The sequence below is a fragment of the Carcharhinus amblyrhynchos genome, chromosome 4 (genome assembly GCF_965287045.1).
Source record: "Carcharhinus amblyrhynchos chromosome 4, sCarAmb.v2.hapA, whole genome shotgun sequence".
In the NCBI taxonomy this organism is placed as follows: Eukaryota; Metazoa; Chordata; class Chondrichthyes; order Carcharhiniformes; family Carcharhinidae; genus Carcharhinus; species Carcharhinus amblyrhynchos.
This window is the reverse complement of record NC_137327.1, coordinates 137,763,477-137,790,745: the sequence shown is the minus strand read 5'-3', so window position 1 is coordinate 137,790,745 and position 27,269 is coordinate 137,763,477. Positions and strand designations below refer to the sequence as shown.

The 27,269-nt window shown below is 42.9% G+C and overlaps 1 protein-coding gene across 1 annotated transcript in view; it reads left to right on the top strand.

Annotated features, from left to right (window-relative positions):
- Window positions 1-27,269, top strand: part of LOC145342720 (short transient receptor potential channel 5-like) — a 120,602-nt gene that overhangs the window by 58,604 nt on the left and 34,729 nt on the right. Inside the window, exons 4-6 of the mRNA XM_080188280.1 lie at window positions 10,483-10,819; window positions 13,240-13,379; window positions 19,432-19,754. Of these exons, the coding sequence (XP_080044406.1) occupies window positions 10,483-10,819; window positions 13,240-13,379; window positions 19,432-19,754 (800 nt within the window). The remainder of the gene's footprint in view (window positions 1-10,482; window positions 10,820-13,239; window positions 13,380-19,431; window positions 19,755-27,269) is intronic.

Sequence of the window (27,269 nt, the reverse complement as noted above, 5' to 3'; positions counted from 1 at the left end):
ACCACCTAATCATTGGAGATAATTCCGAACCTGACGGAGTGTAAACCAGCCCAGACTCTCTAAGATGATACCAGATAGTTAGAGGGAGTTCAGTATCCTGCTTAGCTTGATATCTGTATATTCAAGATATGTATTAACTGGTCACCAATAAAGTTATTCATCGTTAAGATAAGTGTCAATGTCAGGTGAAGTGGGCCTTGAGTATGTATGACAATTGTATCAGTATAACAATACAAATCATGAGATACAAATACTACAGTGACTTTTAAGGGGTGTCTTGACAAATACATGAATAGGATGGGAAATGAGAGATATGATGTCCTGAAGGGTGGGGGGTTTTGGTTCATGTGGACAGCATAGTCGGTGCAGGCTTGGAAGGCTGGAGGACGTGTTCCTGTGCAGTAATTTTCCTTGTTCTATAAGTAGACATAATTCAGGCCCCATTTAGAAGTTAAAGGGGAAATCTTTCGTTGCCTGATTCTTATCTGAAAACCAAGCAGTCAGCATCTAAAAACAGTAAGTGAAAGGTGGTGACGGGTGAGGGACATATTTGAGACCTCATTAACAACAAATGCAATTTGTTGAATGAGGGGACAGTCTGAAATTGTTATAAAGCTGCACATGGATACAATTTTGAATCTGATGCCAATTCTAAGATCATGATTGCCCATTCCAGGTTCAAATGAGTGATCCTTGCCTTCTTGAATGCTCTGTCCATTTATAAAAGTGTTGACTGATAGTGGAAACCAGCTAGGAAACTGCCTAGAAAATGTTCCTCATTTTTAGTTTTGTGAGGCAGATTCGCTTCTCCCCCTCAAAAATCCTGGACTTTTCCATGGTAGTGGGAGGCCCTTTCCTGGGATTGCCCCAGGCTCTCTGATTTTCCATTGATCCATCCCGGCAATAGAAAGCCTGTTTGACTCCAGCATTTAAGTGGCACTGGATGAGGGCCTTGGGTTGAGTTTGTGCCAGTTTTGGACAATTACCATCCCTGCTAGCGGTAGCACTGTAATATCTCCATTAGCAAGTGAGTATGGTCACAGTGTGTCACATTTACCTTGCAATTTGCAATGCAAATACAGAACATTATAAGATAATGTGGCAGGATGTGCGCATGGAATATAAGTTTTTAGACATTTTATGAGAAGGGCCAGGAGAGGATACCATCAAAAATTAACCAAGGTAGGAAGAAAGTGAAATAAACTGAATAAAAATGGAATCTTGGTGTCCAACACTTTTAGATTATAGTCAGAAAAAGACAAAGGGATGAGCTTCAGAGAAAGAATGAGACAGAATGATGTAGAGCTGGAGATAGCATGGCTGCAAAGGAGAAGAAAACTAATTGTCTAAACAAAGGCTGGAGGCATTTGTTCACATGAAATGTCACCCTTTTAAAAAAAAAAGCCATCACAAGCCTGGATATGAGGGTTGATCACCTAGTGCTTGGATGATGATCTGAGACTTCATGTCGTAATGATGTTTTTTATGAATGAGGTTAATTAAATGGAGAGTTGAGGGTGATGGTGCATTGGTTTTTGTACAACATTAAAGAATTTGCTCTGACCTGCCAGTGAATATGACTTCCTACCTCATTTAATTCACCAAGCTACTGATTCTAGAAGGTACGAGGGATTCTGCTTCAAGCTGCATATCGTCCTGGAGCTACTTGTTTGTGATTCAGTCACTTGCTGTTAGCAGAGCAGAAACAGCATTTGTCTAGCCCTATAGGAAAATTAATATCTCATATTGCATTGTGATTTAAACTAAACCAAAGGATAAAATTGCTAGTAGGCTGGGAAGCCAACCGCGACACAAGGACTTGCACATTTGACTCTCGCACGTTAGACTTCCTGTGTACAACCCCTTTGGGAAAGGTTGGTTTTTCAGTTTTCATACATTAATCATTCAATTTCATATAATCATACAGATTAGGGGCAGGAGTAGGCCACTCAGCCCCTCGAGCCTGCCCCATCATTCATTAAGATTCACATTCCCTCCTTTCCCCAATAACCTTTCATCTCTTTGCATTATCAAGAATCTATCTAGCTCTGCCTTAAAAATATTTAAGGATTCTGCTTACACCACTTTTTGAGGAAGAGACTTCCAAAACCCATAGCCCTGGAGAGAAAAAAATTATCCTCATCTCTATCTTTTTCATAATAACTTCATTGCAGTGTTAATGATACTAACTTAAATGGGGAACTTCTTATTTTTAAACAGTGACCCCTTGTTCTTTATTCTCCCACAAGAGGAAAATCCTTTCTATATCCCGTCCAGTCCCCTCAGGATCTGAAATTTTTCAATCAAGTCACCTCTTACTCTTCTAAACTCCAGCAGATATATAGCCTTGTCTATCCAGCCTTTCTCCATAAGACAACCGCCCATTAGTTTAGTAAAGCTTCTTTGAACTGCTTCCAATGCATTTACATCTTTTAAATAAGGAGGCCAATACTGTACACTGTAGAATCCCTATCCTCGTAACCCTACGCTTTTGCCATGGCTAACCCACCTAACATACACATATATAGACACAAAAAGACAATTTTGCATGGCCAATCTACCTAACGTGCACATCTTTAGACTGTGGGAGGAAACCTATGCAGGGCTGGGGAGAACATGCAAATTCTACACAGACAGTGACCCGAGGTTGGAATTGAACCCAGGTCCCTGGCGCTGTGAGGCAACAGTGTGCTAACCACTATGCCACTGTACTGCCCACAGTATTCTAGATGTGGTCACGCCAATGTCTTATGTAACTGAAGCATAATCTTGCTACTTTTTTAATTTGATTCTCCTCACAATAAACAATAACACTCTACTAGCTTTTCTAATTATTTGCTGTTTTTGCGATTCATGCATGAGGACATATCTGCTTCTCAGAGCTCTGCAATCACTCACCATTTCGATTATGTGCTTTTTTATTTGTTCTGCCAGATTGGACAATTTCACATTTTCCAACATTATTCTCCAGTTGCCAAATCTTTGCCCATCTCTCAACGCATCTATTGTCTTTTGTAGCCTCCTCACGTCCACTTCACAACTTACTTCCCGACCTACCTTTGGGTTATCAGCAAATTTAGCCACCATACCTACAATCCCTTCATCAAAGTCATTTATATAAATTATAAAAAGTTAAGATCACAGCACTGATCCTTATGGCACATCACCTGCTACATCCTGCCAACCAGAAAATGACCTATTTGGCCTCCTCTCTGATTCCTGTTAGCAATCCAATTGTCTATCCATGCCAATATGTTCATCCCTAACCTTGAGATTTTATTTTCTGCAACAACCCTTGATGTGGCGTCTTATCAAATGCTTTCTGGAAATCTAAGGACAGTACATCCATCGGTTCTCCTTTAACCACAGCACATCTTACTTCTTCAAAGAGTTACAATAACATGGTTTCTCTTTCACAATGCTATGTTGACTCTACCTAATTACCTTGAATTTTTCCAAGTGCATCTTTAATAATAGCTTCTAGCATGTTCTCTGATTGACAGACGTTGAGCTCACTCGGCTGCAGCTTCCTGCTTTTTGTCTCCTCCTTTTTCAAACGAGGAGTTACATTTTCTGCTTTCCAATCTAATGGAACTTTCTTTGAATCTAGGGAGTTTTGGAAAATTAAAACTATTGCATCGACTACCTCACTAGACAATTCTTCTAAGACTTAGAATGAGGATGGAACCCATTAGGACCCGGGGACATGTTAGCCCCCAGCTCCAGCAATTTGCCTAGGTAGTACCCTGGAGATTGGAATTTTCTTGTGTTCTCCCCTCTCTTCCATTTCCTGATTTACAGTTTTTCTGGGATATTACTTGCTTCCTCTATAGTGATCAATGATGCAAAATATCTTTTCAATTCATTTTCTATCTCCTTATTTTCCATTATTCCTTCCAAAGGGCCAATCTCCTTCGGCTTTCAACAGTTGTAGAAACTCTTGCCATCCAGTCTTATATTTTTAGCTAGCTTTCCCTCATTTTCTAGCTTTTCCGCTCCTTATTAGTCCTTTAGTCATTCTTTGTTGTTTTTAATATTCTGTACAATCTTCTGACCATCTTTGTGCAATTGTATGCTTTATTTTTAAGTCTGATACTATTTTTAACTTTTTAATCGACGGTGGGTCCTCCCTTTAGAAATGTTCTTTCTCATTGGAATAGACCTATTCTGTGTATTTTGAAATATCCCTGAAACGTCTGCTACTGCATTTCTATTGACCTAACCCCTAAAGTAATTTGCAATATTGATGCACCATTTTCATTTAGCATTGATCCCTGGAGGAAAACATCATTTCAGTGGCCTGTGACACTACCCCCTCCTGTTTGTGGTGGGCTCCAATCCCTCTGTCATTGTGTAAAGCCGACTTTGAAAGCCCCTCAGTGCATTGCACATTGACTGCTTCTGTTCAATGATTCATCTCTTCATCCACATCCCCCAAACATCTGTGACAGCTTAGAAGAACTTGGAAAGGTCTGTGCCCTCTGATGGTGGTTGCTTCCACTGCTATCTCTGTCTCCACATGTTCTTGTCCACGTAAATTGTGAACCTCCAGGTGAAAACACAGCTAATCTGCCTTATCGCTCCCAGCGAAGTGTGAGTATCTGAGCTGGTTCAGGGTCTGTGTGAGCCTTTGATTGTGTACCCTCCAAAGGTCTCCATACCTCTTAGTAATATTCATCATTAACCTCCAATAACCGCTGCTGAAGGCCTTGTGGAAGATGAAAGCCATGAATTAATTCCAGCAAACGTGATCATATTTCAGTGACTGATGAAATCACATCAATATGACTGAGTTTCATGATGTGTGAGTATTTCTTTACTGAATGGCAACACCAGTTAGTTGGGGCAAGCAGCCAAGGATACAACTGAACTCCAGCTTCTCATCTCCTGTGCGTGCCATCTGTGAGATATTTGAGGGGGGTTGTGCTCTGATTCTCTCCCGATTGTTCTCATAGATGAATGTCATAGAAACTCTACAATGCAGAAGGAGGCCATTTGGCCCATCAAATCTGCACCAACAACAATCCCACCCAGGCCCTATCCCCCCCCCAACCCCACATGTTTATCCTGCTAATCTCTCTAACCTACACATCCCGGGACACTGAGGGGCAAATTAACATGGCCAATCAATCTAACCAGCGCATCTTTGGACTGTGGGAGGAAACCAGAGCACCCGGAGGAAGCCCACGCAGACACAGGGAGAATGTGCAGACTCCACACAGACAGTGACCCAAGTCGGGTATTGAACCTGGTCCCTGGTGCTGAGAGGCAGCAGCGCTAACCCCTGTGCCACCCTGCAGGAACACAGAAGAATTCCCCTGGCGTAAATGGCCAGAGGATTCCACCCTTATAGTGACAGGAATGTTATCACCATTCACACTGATGGGAATGTCCCACTGCAGTGAATGGAGATTTGGCTGGGCACCAAATTCTCCAACCTTGCTGCACTGGGAGCCTGGTGTGAACAGCCAGTAAGACCATGTCCAGTGTTTGTAATCCTTATTGGCACTTTTACATGGAATTTACAGCACAGAAACAGCCCATTCAACACACCCCCTCGATGTTGGTGTTTACATTCCACACAAGCCTGCTCTGACCTTTTATGATCACACTATCAGGGTAACCCTCATTCATTTATCAACTTCCTTGAACATATCTATACTAGAATCAAACCGTTGAGTTTTACAGTCTCTCCTGCTGACGGGACTTTCCAGTCCCCCCCCAAAGTCAATGGGATTTTGAATGGCTCGTCATATTTTATGGGGCTGTCCCACCGTGAGGGGGGTGTAAAATTCCACCCATCAAATAACTGCAGCACAGACGGAGGCCATTCAGCACCCTGTCCTTGTATCAGTCCCTGTAACAGCAATTCAGCCAGTCCTGCTCCTCAACCTTTTCCGTGAAATCTTTTCTCTTCACATAATTATCTTGTTTCCTGCTCAAAAAGGACAGTAGGACTAGGGGGCACAGCCTCAAGATAAAAGGGGAGGCGGTTTAGAACGGAGTTGAGGAGGAACTTCTTCACTCAAAGGGTGGTGAATCTCTGGAATTCTCTGCCCGTTGATGTGGTGGAGGCTGCCTCGCTAAATATTTTTAAGACGCGGGTTGATGGGTTTTTGATAGGAGAGGGGATTAAGGATTATGGGGAGAAAGCGGGAAAGTGGAACTGAGCCACGACAGATCAGCCATGATCTTATTGAATGGCGGGGCAGGCTCGAAGGGCTAGATGGCCTACTCCTGCTCCTATTTCTTATGTTCTTATGTTGTTTCATTTTGAAAACTGCAATTGAATCTGTCTTCCTCATCCACTCAGGCAGTGCATCCCAGCTCCAAACCACTTGTTACGTAAATATGTTTTTCCTCATGTTGCCTCTGGGTCTTTCATTAATCCCCCTCAGGTTCGCAAACTTGTGCCAATGGGAACAGTTTCTCCCCATTTACACTATCAAAACCCCTCATGATTTTGAACACGGCTAACAAATCTCTCAACCAGCTCTTCTTCAAGGAGAACAGCCCCAACATTGCCAAACTATCCACACACTGAAGTCCCTCGTCCTCAGAGCCATTCTACTAAATCTTTTCTGCACTTTTTCTAAAACCTTCACATTATTCCCACTGAGGCTGAACCAGTGTTTTATGAGGGTTCATAACTTACTGTGCCCCATTTCTAAAACCTCAAATTCATAGAATCCATACAATCCTACAGTGCAGAAGGAGGCCATTGGACCCATTGAGGCTGCACCGGCAATGTTCCCACTCAGGCCCTATCCCCATTGCCCCACACATTCATCCTGCTAGTCTCCCTGGCACTAAGGGATAATTTAGCATGGCCAATGCACCCAATCCACACATCTTTGGACCGTGGGAGGAAATCGGACTATCCAGACGAAATCCACACAGACACGGGGAGAAGGTGCAAACTCCACACAGATAGCGACCCGAGCTGGGAATCGAACCTGGGTCCCTGGCGCTGTGAGGCAGCAGTGAGCCACCGTGCCACCCATAGATTCAGTATAATTTATTAATTGCTTTCTCAACCTCCCTTCACGGGGAGTTGCCGGCGATGGATTGGGGTAGGCACAGTAAGTAGTCCCACAACATCAGGTTAAAGTCCAATTTGGTGACACAAGCTTTCGGAGTGCTGCTCCTTCATCAGTTGAATGCAGGATTTGTTTCACAAACAGGGCATATATAGACACAGACTCAATTACAAGGTAATGGTTGGAATGCGAGTCTGAACAGGTAACCTCGGACTAGCATTCCAACCATTATCTTGTAATTAAGTTTGTGTCAATATACACTCTGTTTGTGAAACAAATCCTGCACTCACCTGATGAAGGAGCAAAACTCTGAAAACTCGTGATACCAAATAAACCAGTTGGGCTTTAACCTGGTGCTGTGGGACTACTTACTCAACTTTCCTTACCACCTTCAAAGTTTTATGCTCAAGCGTACTCAGGTCCCTCAGTTCCTGCATTTCATTTAGAATTGTACCTTTATTTCATGCCCCTCTTCTTGGTCTTCTGACCAAAATGTTCAATTTACATCTCTCCACATTAAGTTTTTCATCTGATACATGTCTGCCTCTTCCACCAGCCTGTCCTCTTGCAGTCTATCACTATCCTCTTCCCAGTTCACAATGTTTACCAGCTTTGCATTATCTTCAAGTTTTGAAATTGTGCCCTGTACGCCCAGGTCTAGATTATAAATATAAATCAAGCAAAGTCGCCTCCCCTCTATATACCATCCCCCTAGTCAAAAGTAAGTAACATTTTCTGTAATTCATGGTTTTAATATGTTTGGATTAAATAATTAAACAGTTCCATAATGAAATTCTAGCCATACTCAAGACTACTGAATCAAAATATCATATGGTTTGAAATAAATGCCTAGTGGGTCAAATGTTTTTCACTTAAAGAGCATAGTTTTACTGACGTCTGTGGACACAAATGATTAGTATACAATAGACATAAGAATGATATAGCCAACACATTTCTTTCAAACTCCTACACTTCAAAATTTGGCATTACACCTCTGGGGAAAGGTATGGCACTACTTAAGGATGATGTTAAGTGTTAGAGGTGGATGGATAGATAGGGATGTGCAGAAACATATAGACAGAGAATGATAGTGTACAAGATAAGTGGGTGTGATGAGTGATGTCCTACGGTAGGCTTGAGATTGCAGAGTGAGGAGGCGGACTGATGTGCACACAGGATTTTTTTTATCCTTTCATGAAATGTGAGCATTGCTGGCAAGTCTAGTTTTTGTTGCCTATCCTTAATTACCCTGGAGAAAGTGGCAGTGAGCTGCTTTCTAGAACGCTGTAGTCCACCTGGCCTAGGTCCATCCACAGCGCTGTGAAGAAGGGATTTCCTGGATTTTGACCCAGTGACAATGAAGGAATGGCAACACAGTTCCAAGGCAGGAAGGTGTGTGGCATGGACATAGGCTAATGTGGCACTGTGCTACCTTGCTTAGGTCACTAAAGTGTTACAATTATGAGGTTTGGAGGATTATTGTGTTTTGAAACCAATTTTAAATCTAAGGTAAGTGGTGAAGGTCATGTGACAATTGCTGAAGCCTGCCTTATCATAAGCTTAGGTGGTTTGATTGGTAGAGATCAAAGTAAGGCTTAGATTGTCTTCCTGAGAAGAAGGTGCAAGATATTTATGTGTGGAGGTAAAAGCAGCAGTCTCTGAGTTTACCCTGAGTTGACTCTGACTCTCCCAAAAAGATATATGCACTGGCTTGTAAACAGCTGTGTTATAAATTGTTTGTTTACTTTTAAGATGATAGGGAATTGGGATCAAGGGTAAGTTGTTAGCTTTTCTACCTTCATACATGGTTAATTGTTTCACATTAGAGGAAGTTTTATTTGTGATCAGGTTACAGGCTTCTCTATAATTTAATGAATACAACAGACAACAGTTAGGATTAGGGTCAGACGAGGAGAAAGTGATTGACATTGTAAGCTATCACAGCCAGATCAGAGAATGAGATCGTTGAAGAGATGCATCCTGCAACCTTCGAAGGATTCTGGGTGATTTTCTCTGGTACAGCAACAAGGAAGCAAAACAGTCAGAACCAGCGTAACAGCTGATGGTGGATTTACAAAACTCTCCAAAAACTGAGGAAAGTGTCAGGAGCTGGTCACTCAAAGCTACTATTGACAAAATTGAGATATTGGAACCCTTTGGAAGCTGGGAGATGGTGTAGACTGTTTGCAATAAGGATTGCAATTCCATGTTTGTTGCCATGTATAAGTGGAATGTCCTTTTAGTAGTTTAAACAGAGGTAACCTGTGCTTTTCTTTAACCTGTGCTTTTCTTTAACCTGTGCTTAACCCTCTCTCCACTGGCATTGTCTGCATCTGTAAAGACTTGAATTCCAACCATTATCTTATAATTGAGTTTGTGTCTATATCTGCCCTGTTTGTGAATCCAACTTTCCACTCACCTGATGAAGGAGCAGCACTCTGAAAGCTCGTGATACCAAACAAACCTGTTGGACTTTAACCTGGTGTTGTGAGACTACTTATTGTGCCTACCCTACTCCAAAGCCAGCATCTCCACATCATATACCTAGAAGGGCACAGCTCTTCATTCTCCTGGCACAGGTCAGCTATTATCGCAAAAACCATCTGCGCTATTTCTGGACTAGTCATTGGAACAGGGTGGAGTTTGCCTGGATTAATTAGAAACAGACAGCTCTTAGTAGTGTGATGGTACAGCTCCCCGGCAATGCAGTAACTGGGAAGATTAATATGCTATGACATGGGATGATGAAGCCAGTATTGTGCCAATGATTCCATTAAAATACAAATGACTGGTCTCAGCTGTGCAGCATAGGAAAGCAGTGAGAAAGGCCAGCTGCTTTTCCACATGGACAGAGGCACTGGATATGATTTTTCACCCTCCCTGCCAAGTGAACTCTTGGGTCCAAATGACGTGAGGGGCAAGGGGAAGAAAAATGCCTAGAATTGAGGACTTTTCAAACTCGAAAGATGAAAAAAAAAAGATGATAAGGTAACAGAGCAGAATTCGGGCCATTGAGTCTGCCCTGTCATTCAGTCATGGCTGATCTGTTTTTCAACCCCATTCTCCCGCCTTTTTCCCATAACCTTTGATTTCCCCCTACCAATCAAGAACCTATCTATCTCTGTCTTAAATAAGCTCAATGATCTGGCTGCTGTGGTAGTGAATTCCATAGATTCACCACCCTCTGGCTGAAGAAATTCCTCCTCATCTCTGATCCAAAGGGCCATCCCTTTACCCTGAGGCTGGGCCCTCGGATCCTGGTCTCTCCTACAATTGGAAACATCTTCCCTACGTCCACTCTATCCAGGTCTGTCAGGATTCTGTAAGTTTCAATGAGATCCGTCCCCACCCACCCCCCCAAATCCTTCTAAACTCCCTCGAGTACAGACCCAGAATATTGTACGGAATTTATTAATTTTATGTATTTGTGTTTCCTTCACAGTTTGTTGCTCAGCCAAACTGCCAGCAATTACTGGCCACGTTATGGTACGATGGATTCCCAGGCTGGCGTCGGCGACATTGGGCAGTCAAGCTCCTAACCTGCATTACCATCGGGTTTCTATTTCCAATACTCTCCGTGGTTTATCTGGTGGCTCCAAAGAGCAGGCTGGGACTGTTCATCCGGAACCCTTTTATTAAGTTCATCTGCCACACCGGCTCCTACCTGACATTCCTTTTCTTGCTGTTGTTGGCATCTCAGCACATTGTCAAGACGGACCTTCACATGCAGGGGCCACCCCCTACTGTTGTCGAGTGGATGATATTACCGTGGGTTTTAGGTAAAGAAAAAGTCTCTTTTTCCCACTCACTTCTTCATTTAGAAGATGTCACACATCATTGTTTCATATAATAGAATATTATAGTACAGAAGAACATTCAGCCCATCATGCAAATGCTGTCTCCTTGAAAGAGTCATCCAATTAGTTGCACACCTCTACTCGTTCCTTATGGCCCAGCAAGCTTTTCCTTCTTGAGTGTGTATCTAATTCACCTTTCAGCATCACTTGAGTCTACTTGCACCTCTCCCTTAGGTCATGCACTCCAGGTGATAACCTCACAGATCTTGGTGTGGGATGTGGTAGAGCATTTGCCATCGGTCAGGTTATTCCTGCACCCACAAAGGTCGGAAAGTGCAAGCTGTTAATGGCGCAGTAAAGGCAACAGCATCCGAACCTGAATAACTGGGTAATCAACTCAGTATCTCATGAACCAGTCAGATTGTTAGACTGAGAAATGAACAGAGGAAGGTTGAGAGAAGGGGTGAATTCAATATACAATCCGGTAGAAGAAGAGGAGAGGAAAAGAGGGAGACAAAAAGAAAATGTAAACAAAAATGCCTTTTTTTTAGATTCTAAATTTCAGATTTTTTTAGATCTGCAAAAACAATTAATGCTTGAGTGAAAGAGGCATAAGAACATAAGAAATAGGAGCAGGAGTAGGCCATCTAGCCCTTTGAGCCTGCCCCGCCATTCAATAAGATCATGGCTGATCTGAAGTGGATCAGTTCCACTTTCCCGCTTTCTCTCCATAACCCTTAATTCCCCTGTCTATCAGAAATCTAAATCCATAACGTAATGGGTCATTTTCACTGCTAAAAAAAAACAATTAAAACTTATCACATAGTCAAAGATATACTTACTCTTGAAATAACAGCTTCATAGTTTTGTATCTGCTGCACAAATACAGCATCTGCTTGGTATCCAATATATGTCAAAGCTTTTTCACATAATAATGGAGTGGCACATTTTGCAGTTGGTATTTACATTGAGACATGCATCTGTTCCTCACCTGTACTATTTACAAATAAAGAAATGTGCCCTTAGCCTCACCGTCAACTGAACAGTAAAATCTGGCCCAACAACTCATGTGAAGAAAATTCTCCCTCCTGTCCCCTCATTCTTTTACCAATTATTGTAACCCAGTGTTGTCTAGTTATTGACTCTCCAATACTGGGACAGTTTCATCCCATCTGCTCTTCATATATTTTAATATCTCTATTAAATATTTCCTTAATATTCTCTGCTCTCAGGAGAACAAGCTCAGTTACTTCAGTCTCTGAAGTCCCTCAACCCCTATGCCATTCTACTAAATTTCCTCTGCACCATCTTCAAGGCTTTAATGGCCTTCCTGAAGCATGGTGTCCAGAATTGGACACTTTGGCTGAAGCCTAATCAGTGATTTACAATGGCTTAGCACAAATTCCTTGCTTTTGTAATGAATGTTCCTGTTCATTAAGCTCAGGAATTCCCTATGCATTGATAACAGCATTATCAACTTGTCACCTTCAAAGTATTGTGTATGTGGATTCTCTGCCTCCTTTTACCCTTCTAGTACTTTAATTCTAATCAAAAAAGCCAAGTCCAAGTCCAAAGCCAAAGTCCAACTATGGTTCCCACAGCAGGGACAAATTGGATCCAAGCTGCCAAGACATTGCATCCCAACAATCAAACAAGATCCAAGTTGACAGGATGAGACATTGTAGCTCATCCCAGACGTGATCTAATGCTTCATCTTGACCAACGGGCGGAGATAGCTTTGAAAAATTGCATTAGATAAAGCCTTGGTTTAACCTCAATGGCTACCTGATCCTTTACTCTATCCTAGCTTAGGCAAACCATGATCGCAGGCATCAGCACAGCCCAAGTGCAATGGACTATTCTAGTCCACTGCCTGATCATTGACTGTCCCCTGCCAGGAATGGTCCTATTTCCTCTTTAAATTGCACCATTTAATTTATATCCCTCTCCTCATTCTTCCTTTTAAAATGCATCATTTGACATATTAATTCACATCTGCATGTTTCTGCCAATTTCACTAGTATCTCTATTCCTCCCTGAAGTATCCTTCTCACTGTTTACTGGACCTTGAATCCATGTGTCTTCTGCACACTTCTGCTTCTTATACCCAAGTCCAGTACATGAATAATATCAAACAATGTAGTGACCTTAATACCAATCCCTTTATCATTTCAGCTACGTTTAAAATGCCTGATCAAAATCTGTTTGTGATTGACTATTTTTAGCTTACTGCCTTACAAAAACTGAACAGACTGAAAACAAGTCTGCAAAAACAACACATCTGGAACAGTCTGAAAGCAGAAGGAATTAAAACTGGAGACAATAATGCTAAATCATGTGAAAAGCAAATCTGAATGAAAAATGTCAGATATACAGATACAGCAAGATATCTTTTTTTCCAGGTTTTATATGGGCTGAAATCAAAGAAATGTGGGATGGTGGGTTTACGGAATATGTACATGACTGGTGGAACCTGATGGACTTTGCAATGAATTCCTTGTATTTAGCCACGATAACACTGAAGATTGTTGCATATGTGAAGGTAAGGAGTCAGTCAATGTCTTGTTGCAGGAATTTCAAGTAAACTGTACTGACAGCTGTGTGAAATTTCTTGGTACAATGTTCGCTTCTCAGCCTTCTGGCTAAGATCAAGTGTATATCTGGTCGGGCACTTGGTCAAAGCCAATGAGATTACACTGAGGTGTCACTTGAAGCAATTCTTTAAAAAAAGCCATCTCGGCTTTTTGGCTAAGATGAAGCTCAGATCAAGCCTGGGAGAGGGTGTAATGCCTCATCCTATCAGCTTGGATCTGCTCTGACTGAACCCAAGGCAGGAGTATGGACTGTCTTGTCAGCTTGGATCTGTAATGTTTCTCATATGGAGACTTTGTTTGGGCCAAATTGGATTTTTGATTGGAAATAAAAGTAACAAAAGGTACATAATAAAAAGAAAAAATTTCTTGGTGCTATGTTCCTGTTTTAAAGAGAAATTCAATAGTACAACTGTAAATGGTATCCAGCTAAATGTGAACTATGTTGAGAGATATCTTGAGATATATGCGAAAGAATGAGATACGGGTGGTGGGTGTGTTGGAAGCAATTGGAACTGATGAATTCAGAGCGTTAGCAACTGGTGCATTCACAGTGCTGTATTTAAAGACGTTACTTAGAACTATTCAATTCGATATACCACTATGTTAATTAGCCCAGGGGAATTGTGTGTTGAGGGATGGTGAGCAGTCTGTAGATTCATTAATAGATCAATCCCAGGGAATTTTTAATTTGTATTTGGTTCCTGCAGCTATAAACAGGCAGTTTCAATGTCATCGGCCTCAGTGCACTAAATGGTTTTTATGGCCTTTCTCTTTATTATTTGTTCCTGAGCATTTTCCTTTACAGTCATCACACCACTTGGTGTTAAAAATGTCCTTACTTAACAGACAGCCAGTTATGTCCCAACAAGCAAGCAGGGAGGGGGTTGGAATTGCATAGTGGGGGGTGAGGAATAGGATTAAGGAGGATGTCCATCTTGTATCCAATGATTAAACCAGGTCAGATTCTTCTTTCGCCTTTCCTGTTTTTTTTTATTTATGCATCCTTGTAGGACCTACAAGACCTATCTTTATTTTACACTAATCCCTGATTGAGTGAGTAGGATTTCTCTATTGCTATCCCTGAGTCCCAGGACCATGTCTTTTTACTCCCATATTTTACCTTTTGTTACTTGCAGTTGCTGACATTCCTCTCTAATTGCTGCTACTAAGACACTGTCTTATAATTAGTTTTGTTTATGAACTTTCAATACATTTTTCTTTTACAAAGGCGCTTAGATTTTACAGCAAGTTGTTGCTTTCTTTTCACGTTCATTTTCCCTCGTCTAAGTCACCATGGGCAAGGCATCAATCAATCTGTTTAGCCTCAGCAGCAAGGACCGCCTGAATCTGCCTCCGCTTCCCATTGTCTAAGGGCCTCCTCTCTATTTGGTGCCTCTACATTTGGCAACAGCTTTGATCAAGGGAAATTGCCGGAGGAAGACTATTGCTACCTTTCTGTGGTAAAGTACTTTGGTGTGATACACCCAGCTGGATCTATGCTTTCACAGGAAAGTCTGCATGCTTCCCGCAGGCTTTGCCATTGGCAAAATGAAACACAAACTGCAACAGCAAGGTGAAAATTTGTACAAAAGGTTGCTGCTCATTCATTCAGGCAGCAAATTGTCCAGCTGAGCACAAGCATTTCTCCTCCGAGAACACAGGGACATGTGCAAAGTGCATCCATATTTGAACAGTGTCAGCCAGATTTATGTTCTTATGTTCTTATTTCAGTCTCAGGTCAGTTAATAAGATATGGAACTGGATTGTGAAGTTCAGGGAGTGGAGTGTCACTGCCAGAGCCGCAAGTGAGAATCGAGTCCACTTTGGTCAGTGGTGGGACCCCATGACAGCAAATGAAAATTAGAAGCTGCTGCTGCCGGGATCCCCATCCAATTCAGGATATTGCACCCCCCGTCCTGTCCTGTACCCAGAAGCTGCCAATCCAATCAGAAGGCAGTGACAGCAGATTTCTGACATGGTCAATGCCCCCAGGGATTTGTACGCAGTGCTGCACAAAGTTCAACAACCTCACACAGTGGTGAAGGTCAGTGAATGCATTTCCAAATGTCACATCCTTACAACTGAACCATTAGCTTCCAATGCTCAGAAACTCACCAAACTCCCTGAACTCACCAACAATCTCCATCAACTATGACTCATACCTCACATTCGTGGCATCATCTCACTCTTGCACAGTTGGCACTGATGCAAGCTTCACATCTCACACACACATTACCATCTATTTAACCACAACCAACATTACTCAAACATATTGGAGTATGCTCCCACATTTCTCTCCCTCCCGCAGGGCTGGCTGGTGTACAATGACAGGCAGTAAGTAACAGGACCTGACCCGCTGCCTGCCCTCTCCTTGATGAAGGGAATGATGCTCACCATCATTGGAGCAGCCAATACTGAGAGCAGCAGTGGGTTGAAAGCTGGGTAATGATGTTATACTCATCGATAAGCATCCTTAATCGCACTTCCTCCTCATTGCCCAATTTGTTCTCTTTTTCAAGCTACATCTCTTGTTCCCACACTGCCATCAGTACAATCCCAGCCTCCTGACTTTCTTCTTTCGGATACCAAAGAACTTCAGCCTGGTCAGGCAATGGTGTAGGAGCAAGAAGGAGGTGATGGTGATGAAGAAATATTGTGACTCAATCTCGTGCTCTCGGCCATCAGCTCAGTCACTGACACTCTGCAATTCACGGTGTAGCTTAGAGGTGGTATTTGTGCACGGGTAAATACCAGGCATGCAGTCAGGGCTGGGGGGGTAAGTGTAGAACAGATGCCAGCTCACTGGAAGACAGGTTCTGCCATAGCGGACTCAAGTGCGGATATTGATGAGGTGAAGAGACAATGCCTGATGGGTATGTACAGAGAAATGCTTTGTGCTTTAGTTGACTTGTCAGAGATCCTGTAGCCAAGGAGCACTGTGGAGTCCAGCACCAATCCTGAACATGCCTTCACACACAGCGTGCAACTTCCTCCATCTTTCCCAGTGTGGAATTAGCAACCAATCCCACAAGAACATTGTGAACCCAGTGACACTGCAATGTTTGTTGGCTGATGTCGCTGCGGAAACCAGATAACATCTGAGTAAATTCACTGGCAGTTTCGAGTGAGGTCATGAAATCCAAATCTGTTGCCATAGAAGTGCAGCTTGTTGCCACACAAGCTCAGACTATTGCCCGTTTACAAAAGGGGCTTACAGGGAATCCCAGAAACCTGTCCTCCAACACTGCCAGGTTGCTGGGGCTCCATCCTGTAGAATTGGTGATACATCTCTGAAAATACATGTGACACATGTAAATCACCAATTATGCTGTCAATGGTGCCCTCCACTGTGGAGAAGCAAAACCATGTTCTCATTGCCTGATTCAATCTAATGAGAATGAATGAAATGTATTCACAGTGATCTCTGTCACAGTACAATGGATGGTGAACTGGGGGATGTTCTATATGTTGTCTGTTCCTGCAGTCTGGAAAGAGAACAGAGTGAAACAATTCTTCATCTGATCACCTTCACAGCCACTGCCAGTACACAGCTAGGGGCAACAGTCTCCTGGCTCTGCTACAAGGCTTTACTCAGGCTGCAGAAGGTGGCAGAGTTCAATGAGCACCTCCTCTGCCCAAGACCGCAAGAAACTACAAAAGATTGTGAATGTCGCCCAATCCATCAATCAAACCAGCCTCCAATCCATTGATTCTGTCCGCACTTCCCACTGCCTCGGCAAAGCAGCCAGCATAATTAAGGACCCCACGCACCACGGACATTCTCTCTTCCACCTTCTTCCTTCAGGAAAAAGATACAAAAGTCTGTGGTCACATATCAACTGACTCAGGAACATTTTCTTCCCTGCTGCATCAGACTTTTGAATGGACTTATCTTGCATTAAGTTGATCTTTCTCTGCACTCTAGCTATGACTGTATTGTGCAATCTCTCCTTTCCTTATCTATGAATGATATGTTTTGTCTGTATAGCATGCAAGAAACAATACTTTTCACTGTCAGTTAATACATGTGATATTGATTATTCCAATCAAGATCAAATCTACGGAAAATGGAAACATCACACCCACTCTTCCCCCCACTGAAGTTCCTGGGTGAACATGCCTTCTGCTGAGGATACTTCTCCCCTCCTCTTCCCTCTTGGGAGCGACTTGTCATTCTCTGTGCTGCCTCTGCTCATTCTCCTTATCTTGCTGCGGGTCAAGGTTAGAAACATCTGCTCTTCATAATCAGAGTCTCAGTAGTGGGCTGAGCAGAATGGTGCAGTGAGATCAAATACCTTCACCACACCTCACACCAGTTCTTGCTAACTTTAATAAGTTCAAAAAGTGATACCAACCTCCAAACACTTCTATTAGAACCAGATAGAAATCAGTGAGCAACTAACCTGAAAGCTGTTGATGATCTATCTCTTTGCACAGAGTTGGAGGGGCAGGGATCCAGTTCCTACCGGCTCCTAAATACATGTTCAGCTCTCCAAGGTTGAGAGCCGTTTGCTGGAGAGTTGAGGTTGAAAGTAACAAGCTGAAATGAAATTGTAGATTGATGCCACAGTCCACCTGCCGACTCTGCATCCTTCTGGCACATACTTCCATGTTAACAACCTCACCAAAATTATACCCAGGGCATCCCAGCCAGAAGTTTTTGTGTGTGGTTGGATGGCATTTTGGTAGCAAAATAAGTGCGTACCCGACAATCAGATAATACAAAACGGAATTTTGCAGCAAGAATCCCGAACCAGTACTGCATCATCAGTTGGCTGCTGACACAAGAGCAGGCTTGTTTTACCTCATTAGTGTCACATCAATAAGTTTTCACATTCAAAAAAGAAAACATGCCTTTTTCAGAGTTTTTGTTACAATGAATAGGATTTCTCCTATTTTGGTGTTTTTTTTTGTTAGTCAGTGGTACAGCAAGAGATTTCCAGCCTTTGGGTATTATAGACATTGGTTCCTAAAGCAGTTTGATAGCTTCAGTGGGAGAACATTGGACTGTTCAATGGTTTTTTCTCCAGCTTTAGCTGCTACTGATCTTCTATCAGTAGGTTTTATCATTTCTTTTCAGGGCTGTTAAATGAGGCAGTTGGTTCTAGGAATGAAATTGAATTTGGAATGTAAGTGCACTTAACGTGGCTAGGGTTTCTGTGTGGTAGCTCTTGCTGTTAAATTGACGTTGATAGCAGATTTAGACACGGGCATGAATCCAACAGCCCCATCCTTCGGGCTGGAGTACAAGGGTGGCAGCATGGGGAAATGCTGGTGAAAAGGGCACAGCAAACAAAACTACGTTTCACAGAAGGAAGGCTCACATTCCCTGGGTGAAATTCGATGGGCTAACATAGGGTGGCATGGTAGCACAGTGGTTAGCATTGCTGCCTCACAGCACTAGGAATCTGGGTTCAATTCCAGCCTTGGGTGACTGTTTGTGTGTGTGTGTGTGTGTGTGTGTGTGTGTCTGCGCAAAGTTTGCACATTCTCCTTGTGTCTGTGTGGGTTTCCTCCAGAGCTCCAGTTTCCTGCCACACTCCAAAGATATGTGGGTTAGGCGGATTGTCCGCACTAAATTAGCCCTTAGTGTCAGGGGGATTAGCAGGGTAAATACTTGGGGTTGGGGGTTAGGGCTAGGGATTGTGGTCGATGGAGGCTCGAAGGGCCGAATAGCCTCATTCTGCTCTGTAGGGATTCTACGATAAGTCCATTTTATGGCCAATCACATTGGCTATGAGGCAGTTTGACTGATAAGGGATGTACAAGTTTGCTATTTATGTTGCTACAAGTTGATGATAAACTCAAAAGGAATGAAACATCTGACTTTCCTCTCCAGACCAGTGAGGTGGGGGAGAGGTGTGAAGTGACTTTACTTTCCAAAACTTAACAGGATCTCCAATCTCAGAATTAGGAAGCAGCGTATCGCTTGTTAAATGCTGAATTCATCTAGACAGTTAATTAGATTTTCCAGCCCTAACCTGTTGCTTTGTTTTAAAGTACAATGGTTCACGCCCTCGTGAGGAGTGGGAAATGTGGCACCCAACGCTGATTGCAGAAGCCCTGTTTGCAATAGCCAATATCTTCAGCTCCCTTCGGTTGATCTCGCTTTTCACTGCGAACTCTCACCTGGGACCACTACAGATTTCGCTGGGCCGTATGCTCCTTGACATTCTCAAGTTCCTCTTCATTTATTGCCTGGTGCTGCTCGCATTTGCAAATGGACTGAATCAGCTGTACTTTTACTATGAGACCAGTGCTTCTGAGGAACCCAATCATTGCAAGGGAATACGGTGTGAGAAGCAAAACAATGCATTCTCAACGTAAGTCCACTTATTAAAGATTTATAACTGGTAAAGTGAATATCATCAAATAACCTTTAAAACATTTCTAAGTACAGTTAGTCTAATGTTATTTTATATACATTTTTTTCTGTCCATTCAAGTGACTTGCTTTTTTGGAACATTTTTTATTCTATTAAATATAACACAGCACAGCTCAGAGACCACCTGGGACTTGAATGTATTTTTGACGTTTACCATGGATCCTGTTGTAAACAAAGTATGATAGCAATTCCCCTTACATCGTAAACCAGCAAATTAACTGAAGCAAGATATAACATAACCAAAACCAAGGAAAAACTAAGTTATAAATCTTATATTTGTAACATTGCTTGTTTAGCAATTTGCAACAGTAAAATATCTCCTTCATAAAACCTCTTCCTATTATTTACATTATTTATTTGATGTCCTACATCCAAAACTCAGTTGTCTTTTGTTTCTAATTCATTCGCCAGATATGGGCCTTGCTAACAGAACAATCATGCCTTGTCTAGACTTTAGTTACCCCTAAGAATTGGTGATGAGCTGGGTTAGTGGCTTCCTAGGCCATTTCATAGGGCAGTTAAGAGTTTAGCGTTTATTAACAGGGGGTTTGAGTTTAAGAGCTGTGGGGTTATGCTGCAACTATACTGGACCTTGGTGAGACCACATTTGGAATATTGTGCGCAGTTCTGGTCACCTCACTATAAGAAGGATGTGGAAGCATTGGAGAGAGTGCAGAGGAGATTTACCAGGATGCTGCCTGGTTTGGAGGGTAGGTCTTATGAGGAAAGGTTGAGGGAGCTGGGGCTTTTCTCTTTAGAGCGGAGGAGGATGAGAGGCAATTTAATAGAGGTTTATAAGATGATGAGGGGGATAGATAGAGTAGACGTGCAGAGACTATTTCCTCGGGTGGATGTAGCTGTTACAAGGGGGCATAACTATAAGATTCATGGTGGGAGATATAGGAGGGATGTCCGAGGTAGGTTCTTTACTCAGAGAGTGGTTGGGGTGTGGAATACACTGCCTGCTGTGATAGTGGAGTCGGACACTTTAGGAACTTTCAAGCGGTTATTGGATAGGCACATGGAGCACACCAGAATGATAGGGAGTGGGATAGCTTGATCTTGGGTTTGGACATAGCTCAGCACAACATTGAGGACCGAAGGACTGTTCTATGTTCTTAAGAGTCAGCCGCATTCGTGCCTTGCCACACCAGGCTAGGACAGCCAATCTCCTTCCCTCGTGAACATCGATGAGCCAGTTGGGTTTTTGCTACAGTCTTTGCGGTAGCCAGCTTTTTATCACAGATGTATTTAATGAACTGAATTCAATTTACAATCTGCCAGGATGTGGTTTGAATTCCCATGGCCAGATTAATAGTGTTGGCCTTTGCATTACTAGCTGAATAACATAACGTTTGTGCTGCTGTACTCAGCAAATACAATATTCCCCAAACCTTTCCTCCCCCCACCCCCCAATGACATTTATACTGTTATTAAAGTTACTTTCCTCCCCACGATGGTGTGTAGCTCAAATTGAAGCACTGTCCAGGAGGTTTCTGACACTGAGGAGCATCCAGTGACTTATGCCCTCAAAATGGGATCACCCATAATGGTCTGGTCTTTGACGATTGGTGGCATTCTGGCCACAATGCCCTGGTTCACTATCAGAGTGGCCTCATCAGAAACATTTGTCTCCTTTGCTCCTGCTAAAAAAAACTCATCTCGTATGATATCAGTACCTCACGAGTTTTACTTACATAAGAACATAAGAAATAGGAGCAGGAGTAGGCCATCTAGCCCTTCGAGCCTGCCCCGCCATTCAATAAGATCATGGCTGATCTGTCGTGGCTCAGTTCCACTTTCCCGCTTTCTCCCCATAACCCTTAATTCCCTTGCCTACCAAAAACCTATCTACCCGTGTCTTAAATATATTTAGCGAGGCAGCCTCCACCACTTCAACGGGCAGAGAATTCCAGAGATTCACCACCCTTTGAGTGAAGAAGTTCCTCCTCAACTCTGATCTAAACTGCCCCCCTCTTATCTTGAGGCTGTGCCCTCTAGTCCTGCTATCCTTTCTAAGCGGGAAGAATCTCTCTACCTCTACCCTATCTATCCCATTCATTATCTTATACGTCTCTATAAGATCCCCCCTCAGTCTTCTAAACTCTAACGAGTACAGACCCAGTCTATTCAATCTCTCTTCATAGTCCAACCCCCTCATCTCCAGTATCAGCCTAGTAAACCTCCTCTGCACTCCCTCCAAGGCCAATATATCCTTCCGCAAATGCGGCGACCAAAACTGCACACAGTACTCCAGCTGCGGCCTCACCAGTACCCTGTACAGTTGCAGCAAGACCTCCCTACTTTTATATTCTATCCCCCTCGCTATAAAGGCCAGCATCCCATTCGCCTTCTTGATCACCTGCTGCACCTGCAGGCTGGGATTTTGCAATTTGTGCGCAAGGACCCCCAGGTCCCTCTGCACCGTAGCATGCTGCAGCTTTTCGCCTTTTAAATGATAATCCCTCCTACTATTATTTCTACCAAAGTGGATAACACCACATTTGCTAATGTTATACTCTATCTGCCAGGTCCTCGCCCACTCGCTCAGCCTATCCAGATCCCTCTGCAGACTTTCCTCGCCTCCACACAATTTGCTTTTCCACTCATCTTTGTGTCATCAGCAAATTTTGTCACCCTACACTCAGCCCCCTCCTCCAAATCATCTATGTAAATGGTAAATGGCTGAGGTCCCAGCACCGATCCCTGCGGCACTCCACTAATCACCAACTGCCAACCAGAATAGCACCCATTTGATTCTAACTCTCTGCTTCCAACCAATCCTCTATCCACGCCAGCACCTTACCCCCAACTCTGTGCACCCTAACCTTTTGTGAGGCACCTTATCAAAGGCTTTTGGAAATCTAAAAACACCACGTTCACTGGTTCCCCTCTGTCTACCGCACTAGTCACATCCTCATAGACATCCAATAAATTCGTCAAACGCGACTTCCCCTTAACAAATCCATGCTGTGTCTGCTCGATCAAACCATTCTTTTCTAGGTGCCTTGCTATTTCTTCTTTGATGACGGATTCTAGCATTTTTCCAACTACAGACGTTAAACTAACCAGCCTATAATTCCCTGCCTTTTGTCTGCCCCCTTTTTTAAACAGCGGCGTAACATTAGCCGTTTTCCAATCTCCTGGCACTTCCCTGGAGTCCAGCGAATTTTGATAAATAATTACTAAGGCATCCACTATCGCCTCTGCCAGTTCTTTCAGAACCCTGGGATGCTTTCCATCCAGTCCTGGGGGCTTGTCTACCTTCACTTAAACGTGTGCGAAATACTACTGTTTTTTAACGCTTTGGTTTCTTTCTCTAAATGTTCATGCTGCTTGCACTGTGCACTGAAGGGTAGATTTCTGTGGGGGTTCTCCACTTGTCTTTTCTAACTTTGATGGAAGATCCATAGATGCATCTCACACGCTTGTGTATAATTAGCCTAGAATTTCCCACTCCTTTCCTGTGTATTTGGCATAGAATCATTGAATCACTGTAATGCAGAAAGAGGCCATTCGGCCCATCGAGTCTGCACCAATCCCACCCAGGCCTTATCCCCAAAACCCCATTTACCCTGGCTAGTCCCCCTGATACTAAGAGGCAATTTAGCATGACCAATCCACCAAACACACACACCTTTGGATCATAGAGGAAACTGGAAGAAACCCATGCCGACCCATGGGGAGAATATGCAAACTCCACACAGACAGTGACCCGAGGCCGGAATTGAGCTCGGGCCTGTGGCACAGTGCTAACCACTGTGATTAGAGGATTTGACACAGTGCTAACCACTGTGATTAGAGGATTTGACACAGTGCTAACCACTGTGCCACCGTAATGACTGGTGATGATTTAGCCTGAGGATCACCACACCTCAGGTGGGGCCTTTGTGAAAAACCTCAGCCGGTGCAGGAATTGAACTCACGCTGTTGGTGTTGCTTTCGCATCAATAACCAGCTGTCCAGCCAACTGAGCTAAACCAACCCTACAGCAAACATCTCACGTGCTCTGAGTTGCTGTGATGCACTGATTATTGGAGGAGCATCGCAAAAACCAAAACTCCTCCAACCCAGGACTTACCCACGGCAGTCAGGAATCCTCAACACACAAGGGTCAGGTCCAATATCTAATTCAAGCCTTACATTTGGTGGAGGCATAAACGGGGGAGAATGTGCACAGGCATTTCTAAACTTAAACAACCAATTTCATGGACAGGTTTCACAATCCTTTTCAGAGTTTTGTAATATTTTTGTGTCTTATGTTACAAATTCTATATGTGATTGATACGCTCATGTGTGAAGAAGAAAATGGTGTCTGAAAAGATTGTGAGGAGATGATTTGACTGGTTGGTTTGTGCTACTTTCATGTATTGCTGCTTTGAGCGAATTGAAGAGCTTGCTGAATTTCAAGGGTTGCCTATTCCTCACTAATACTTTTTGATATTTTTGATCTATTTCCAATTAGTCGTTTGGTTCTATGAATTTCAGAAACATGTAGATGTTAGTGTCATTCATGGATTCTGACATTTAGAGATGTGACACTCACTAAGATCTTACTTTTAGATGAGAGGATTTGACATCAGACAAAAGACTTTCAATCTTAAAATAAGAAAATGGTGATGACACCAGAGAGATGTCTTGAAGATCTTTTTTTTTCATCTGATATCCCCCTGTCCTCTCTTAAAGCTGACATCACTTTCTGTTGAAAAGTCATCCAGATTCAGATGCTGTCAGGCCTGCTGAGATTTTCCAGCCTTTTCCGAACAAGAACAAAGAAAATTCCAGCACAGGAACAGACCCTTCGGCCCTCCAAGCCTGCACCGACCATGCTGCCTGACTGAACTAAAATTCCCTACCCTTCCACTGTCTCCCTCCATTCCCACCCTATTCATTTATTTGTCAAGACACCCCTTAAAACTCACTATCATATCTGCTTCCACTACCTCCCACAGCAATGAGTTTCAGGCACCCACGTCTTTTTTTTGAAAAAACTTGCCTCGTACATCTCCTTTAAACTTTGCCCCTCACACCTTAAACCTGTGCCCCCCAGTAATTGACTCTTCCACCCTGGGAAAAAGCTTCTGACTATCCACTCTGTCCATGCCTCTCATAATCTTGTAGACTTCTATCAGGTCGCCCCTCAACCTCTACTGTTCTAGTGAGAACTAACCTCCTCATAGCTAATGCCCTCCGTACCAGGCAACATCCTGGTAAGTCTTTTCTGTGCCCTCTTCAAATTTCAGATTGCAGCATCTGCAGTAATTTACTTTTATCACTTTCTGAGTGTTGGTTTGATGAGAGCCAGCTGCTGTCTAGCATAAACAACCATTTCAGTCATTGCGTCTGGAGAATCAAATGTTGATCCAGTTCTTAACTGCAGCATCACAGCGAGTTACGTAATTTCAGACAGATGTATAATTCTAGCAAGGCTCTCTGGATAGCAGTCAGGAGTGGGAACACTGGTCAACTTTACCTGCCTATCCCTACGGAATACTGTAGCTGATTACACTGCTTTTTATCAGCGATTGGTTGAGGTCAATTGACTTGGTAAAGAGCGTTCCTGTTCTACATTACTCAGTTGATTCATTGAAGGGTATTGTATTTTCATAGTGACAAATGACAATTAATTTTCCATGCTGCAATTTGAGGTTGAGAGAATTTGACAAAAGTAAATGTTTAGGTCAGCTTTAAATGTTAGTAGGAGCATTAAATTACTCCTAGATTTACTTTCCCACTCTGGCAAAGTCCCAACATATGGTTCCTGCTCTGACCAAGACCTGCAACAGACTACAAAGCATTGTGAATAAAGCTCAATCCATCACACAAACCAGCCTCTCATCCATTGATTCCATCTACGCTTGTCACTGCCTCAGGAAAGCAGCCAGCATAATCAAGGATGCCACGAACCCTGGACATACTCTCTTCCAAAGAAGAGAAGGTAGAAAAATCTGAAAACATGCCCCAACCAACTCTAGCACAGCCTCTTCCTGCTGTCATCAGACTTCTGAATGATCCAATCATATATTAAGCTGATCTTTCTCCTCACCCTACCTTTAACTGTAACACTATATGCTGCACCCTCTCCTTTCCTTCTCCCCTATGTACTTTATGAATGGTATGTTTTCATACTATCATGGAATCCCTACAGTATAGAAGGAGACCATTTGGCCCATCGAATCTGTACCGACCACATCCCACACAGGCCTATTCCCATAACGTCACACATTTACCTGCTGATCTCCCTGGCACTAGGATCAATTCAGCATGGCCAGTCAACCTAACCTGCACATCTTTGGACTGTGGGAGGAAACTAGATCACCCAGAAGAAACCCACACTCACACGGGGAGAATGTGCAAACTCCATTCAGACAGTGAGCCGAGGGTGGAATTGAACCTGGGTCCCTGGCGCTGTGCGGCAGCAGTGCTAACCACTGTGTCACACAGATAACGCTGTATAGCGGACAAAAAAACAATACTTTTCACTGTATCCCAATACATATGACAGTAATAAATCATTTCAAATCACATCCTATTGAGATAAACTGACTGTCTAAAATCAGCTGAGTTCTGTACATTAGTATTTAGGCAGGTGGCAACCATGTACTGCCTTGCCAATGACCATTAATAGGTCCCAGTGGACAATTTGGATGACAGTGTATCATTTAAAACAGACACAGTTGTTGAAACATTTACTTTATGCAATAGTTTGTAGATTGTCTTTAAGGATGAAGGAAAGCTTGGGAATATATTGACCTCTGAAATCCGTTTCCTTTTTGATTTATTTTAAGGAGAACATGGATGTGGTGCTCCCACTAAGATGCTGTTATGGTTTTTTGTCAGTCCGATTTATCACTAAGGTAAAAGTTTCAACTTCAGCTGGAGTGTGAAAAGAAACAATCACAATCTGAGTGTGTTGGAGTGAATAATTAACACAGCAGTGACAGGACTGAACAACTAAATGTATTACGACAGTATTCAAAAGGGTCGATGAGGCTTTCTGTTTTCTGCTGTTGCAGACCCAGATGTACAGAGTTGTCGTGTCAGGATTTCCAGAACGCAGTGAGAAATGTAATTTATAATCAGTCAGCCCACTGTCACATTTCACCGAGAGCACGATTGTAGCCTAACAGGAAACGTAATGACTGTAAAACAGGTTTTGGCCAGTGTTTTCTGTTTTGCATTGAGTGGGATTGTTTTATGTTAATTTAAATTTGAGACATAGGCAATTATCTGGTTGCAATTTGGAGAAATTCATGATGCGAGTGGAGTTTGGTTTTTTGACAGAGCAGCTCAGATTCAGTCGCCCTGGGTTCTTCACTAAACAAACCTTCAATTGGTAGAATTTTAGTGCCACGTTGGATTTTTTTTTGTTCCTTTACATAATTGCACAGTGTTCAACAAATTATAGCTACAATTTACAGCTCTAAGCTGGCAGAATCAAAACTGAAGAATG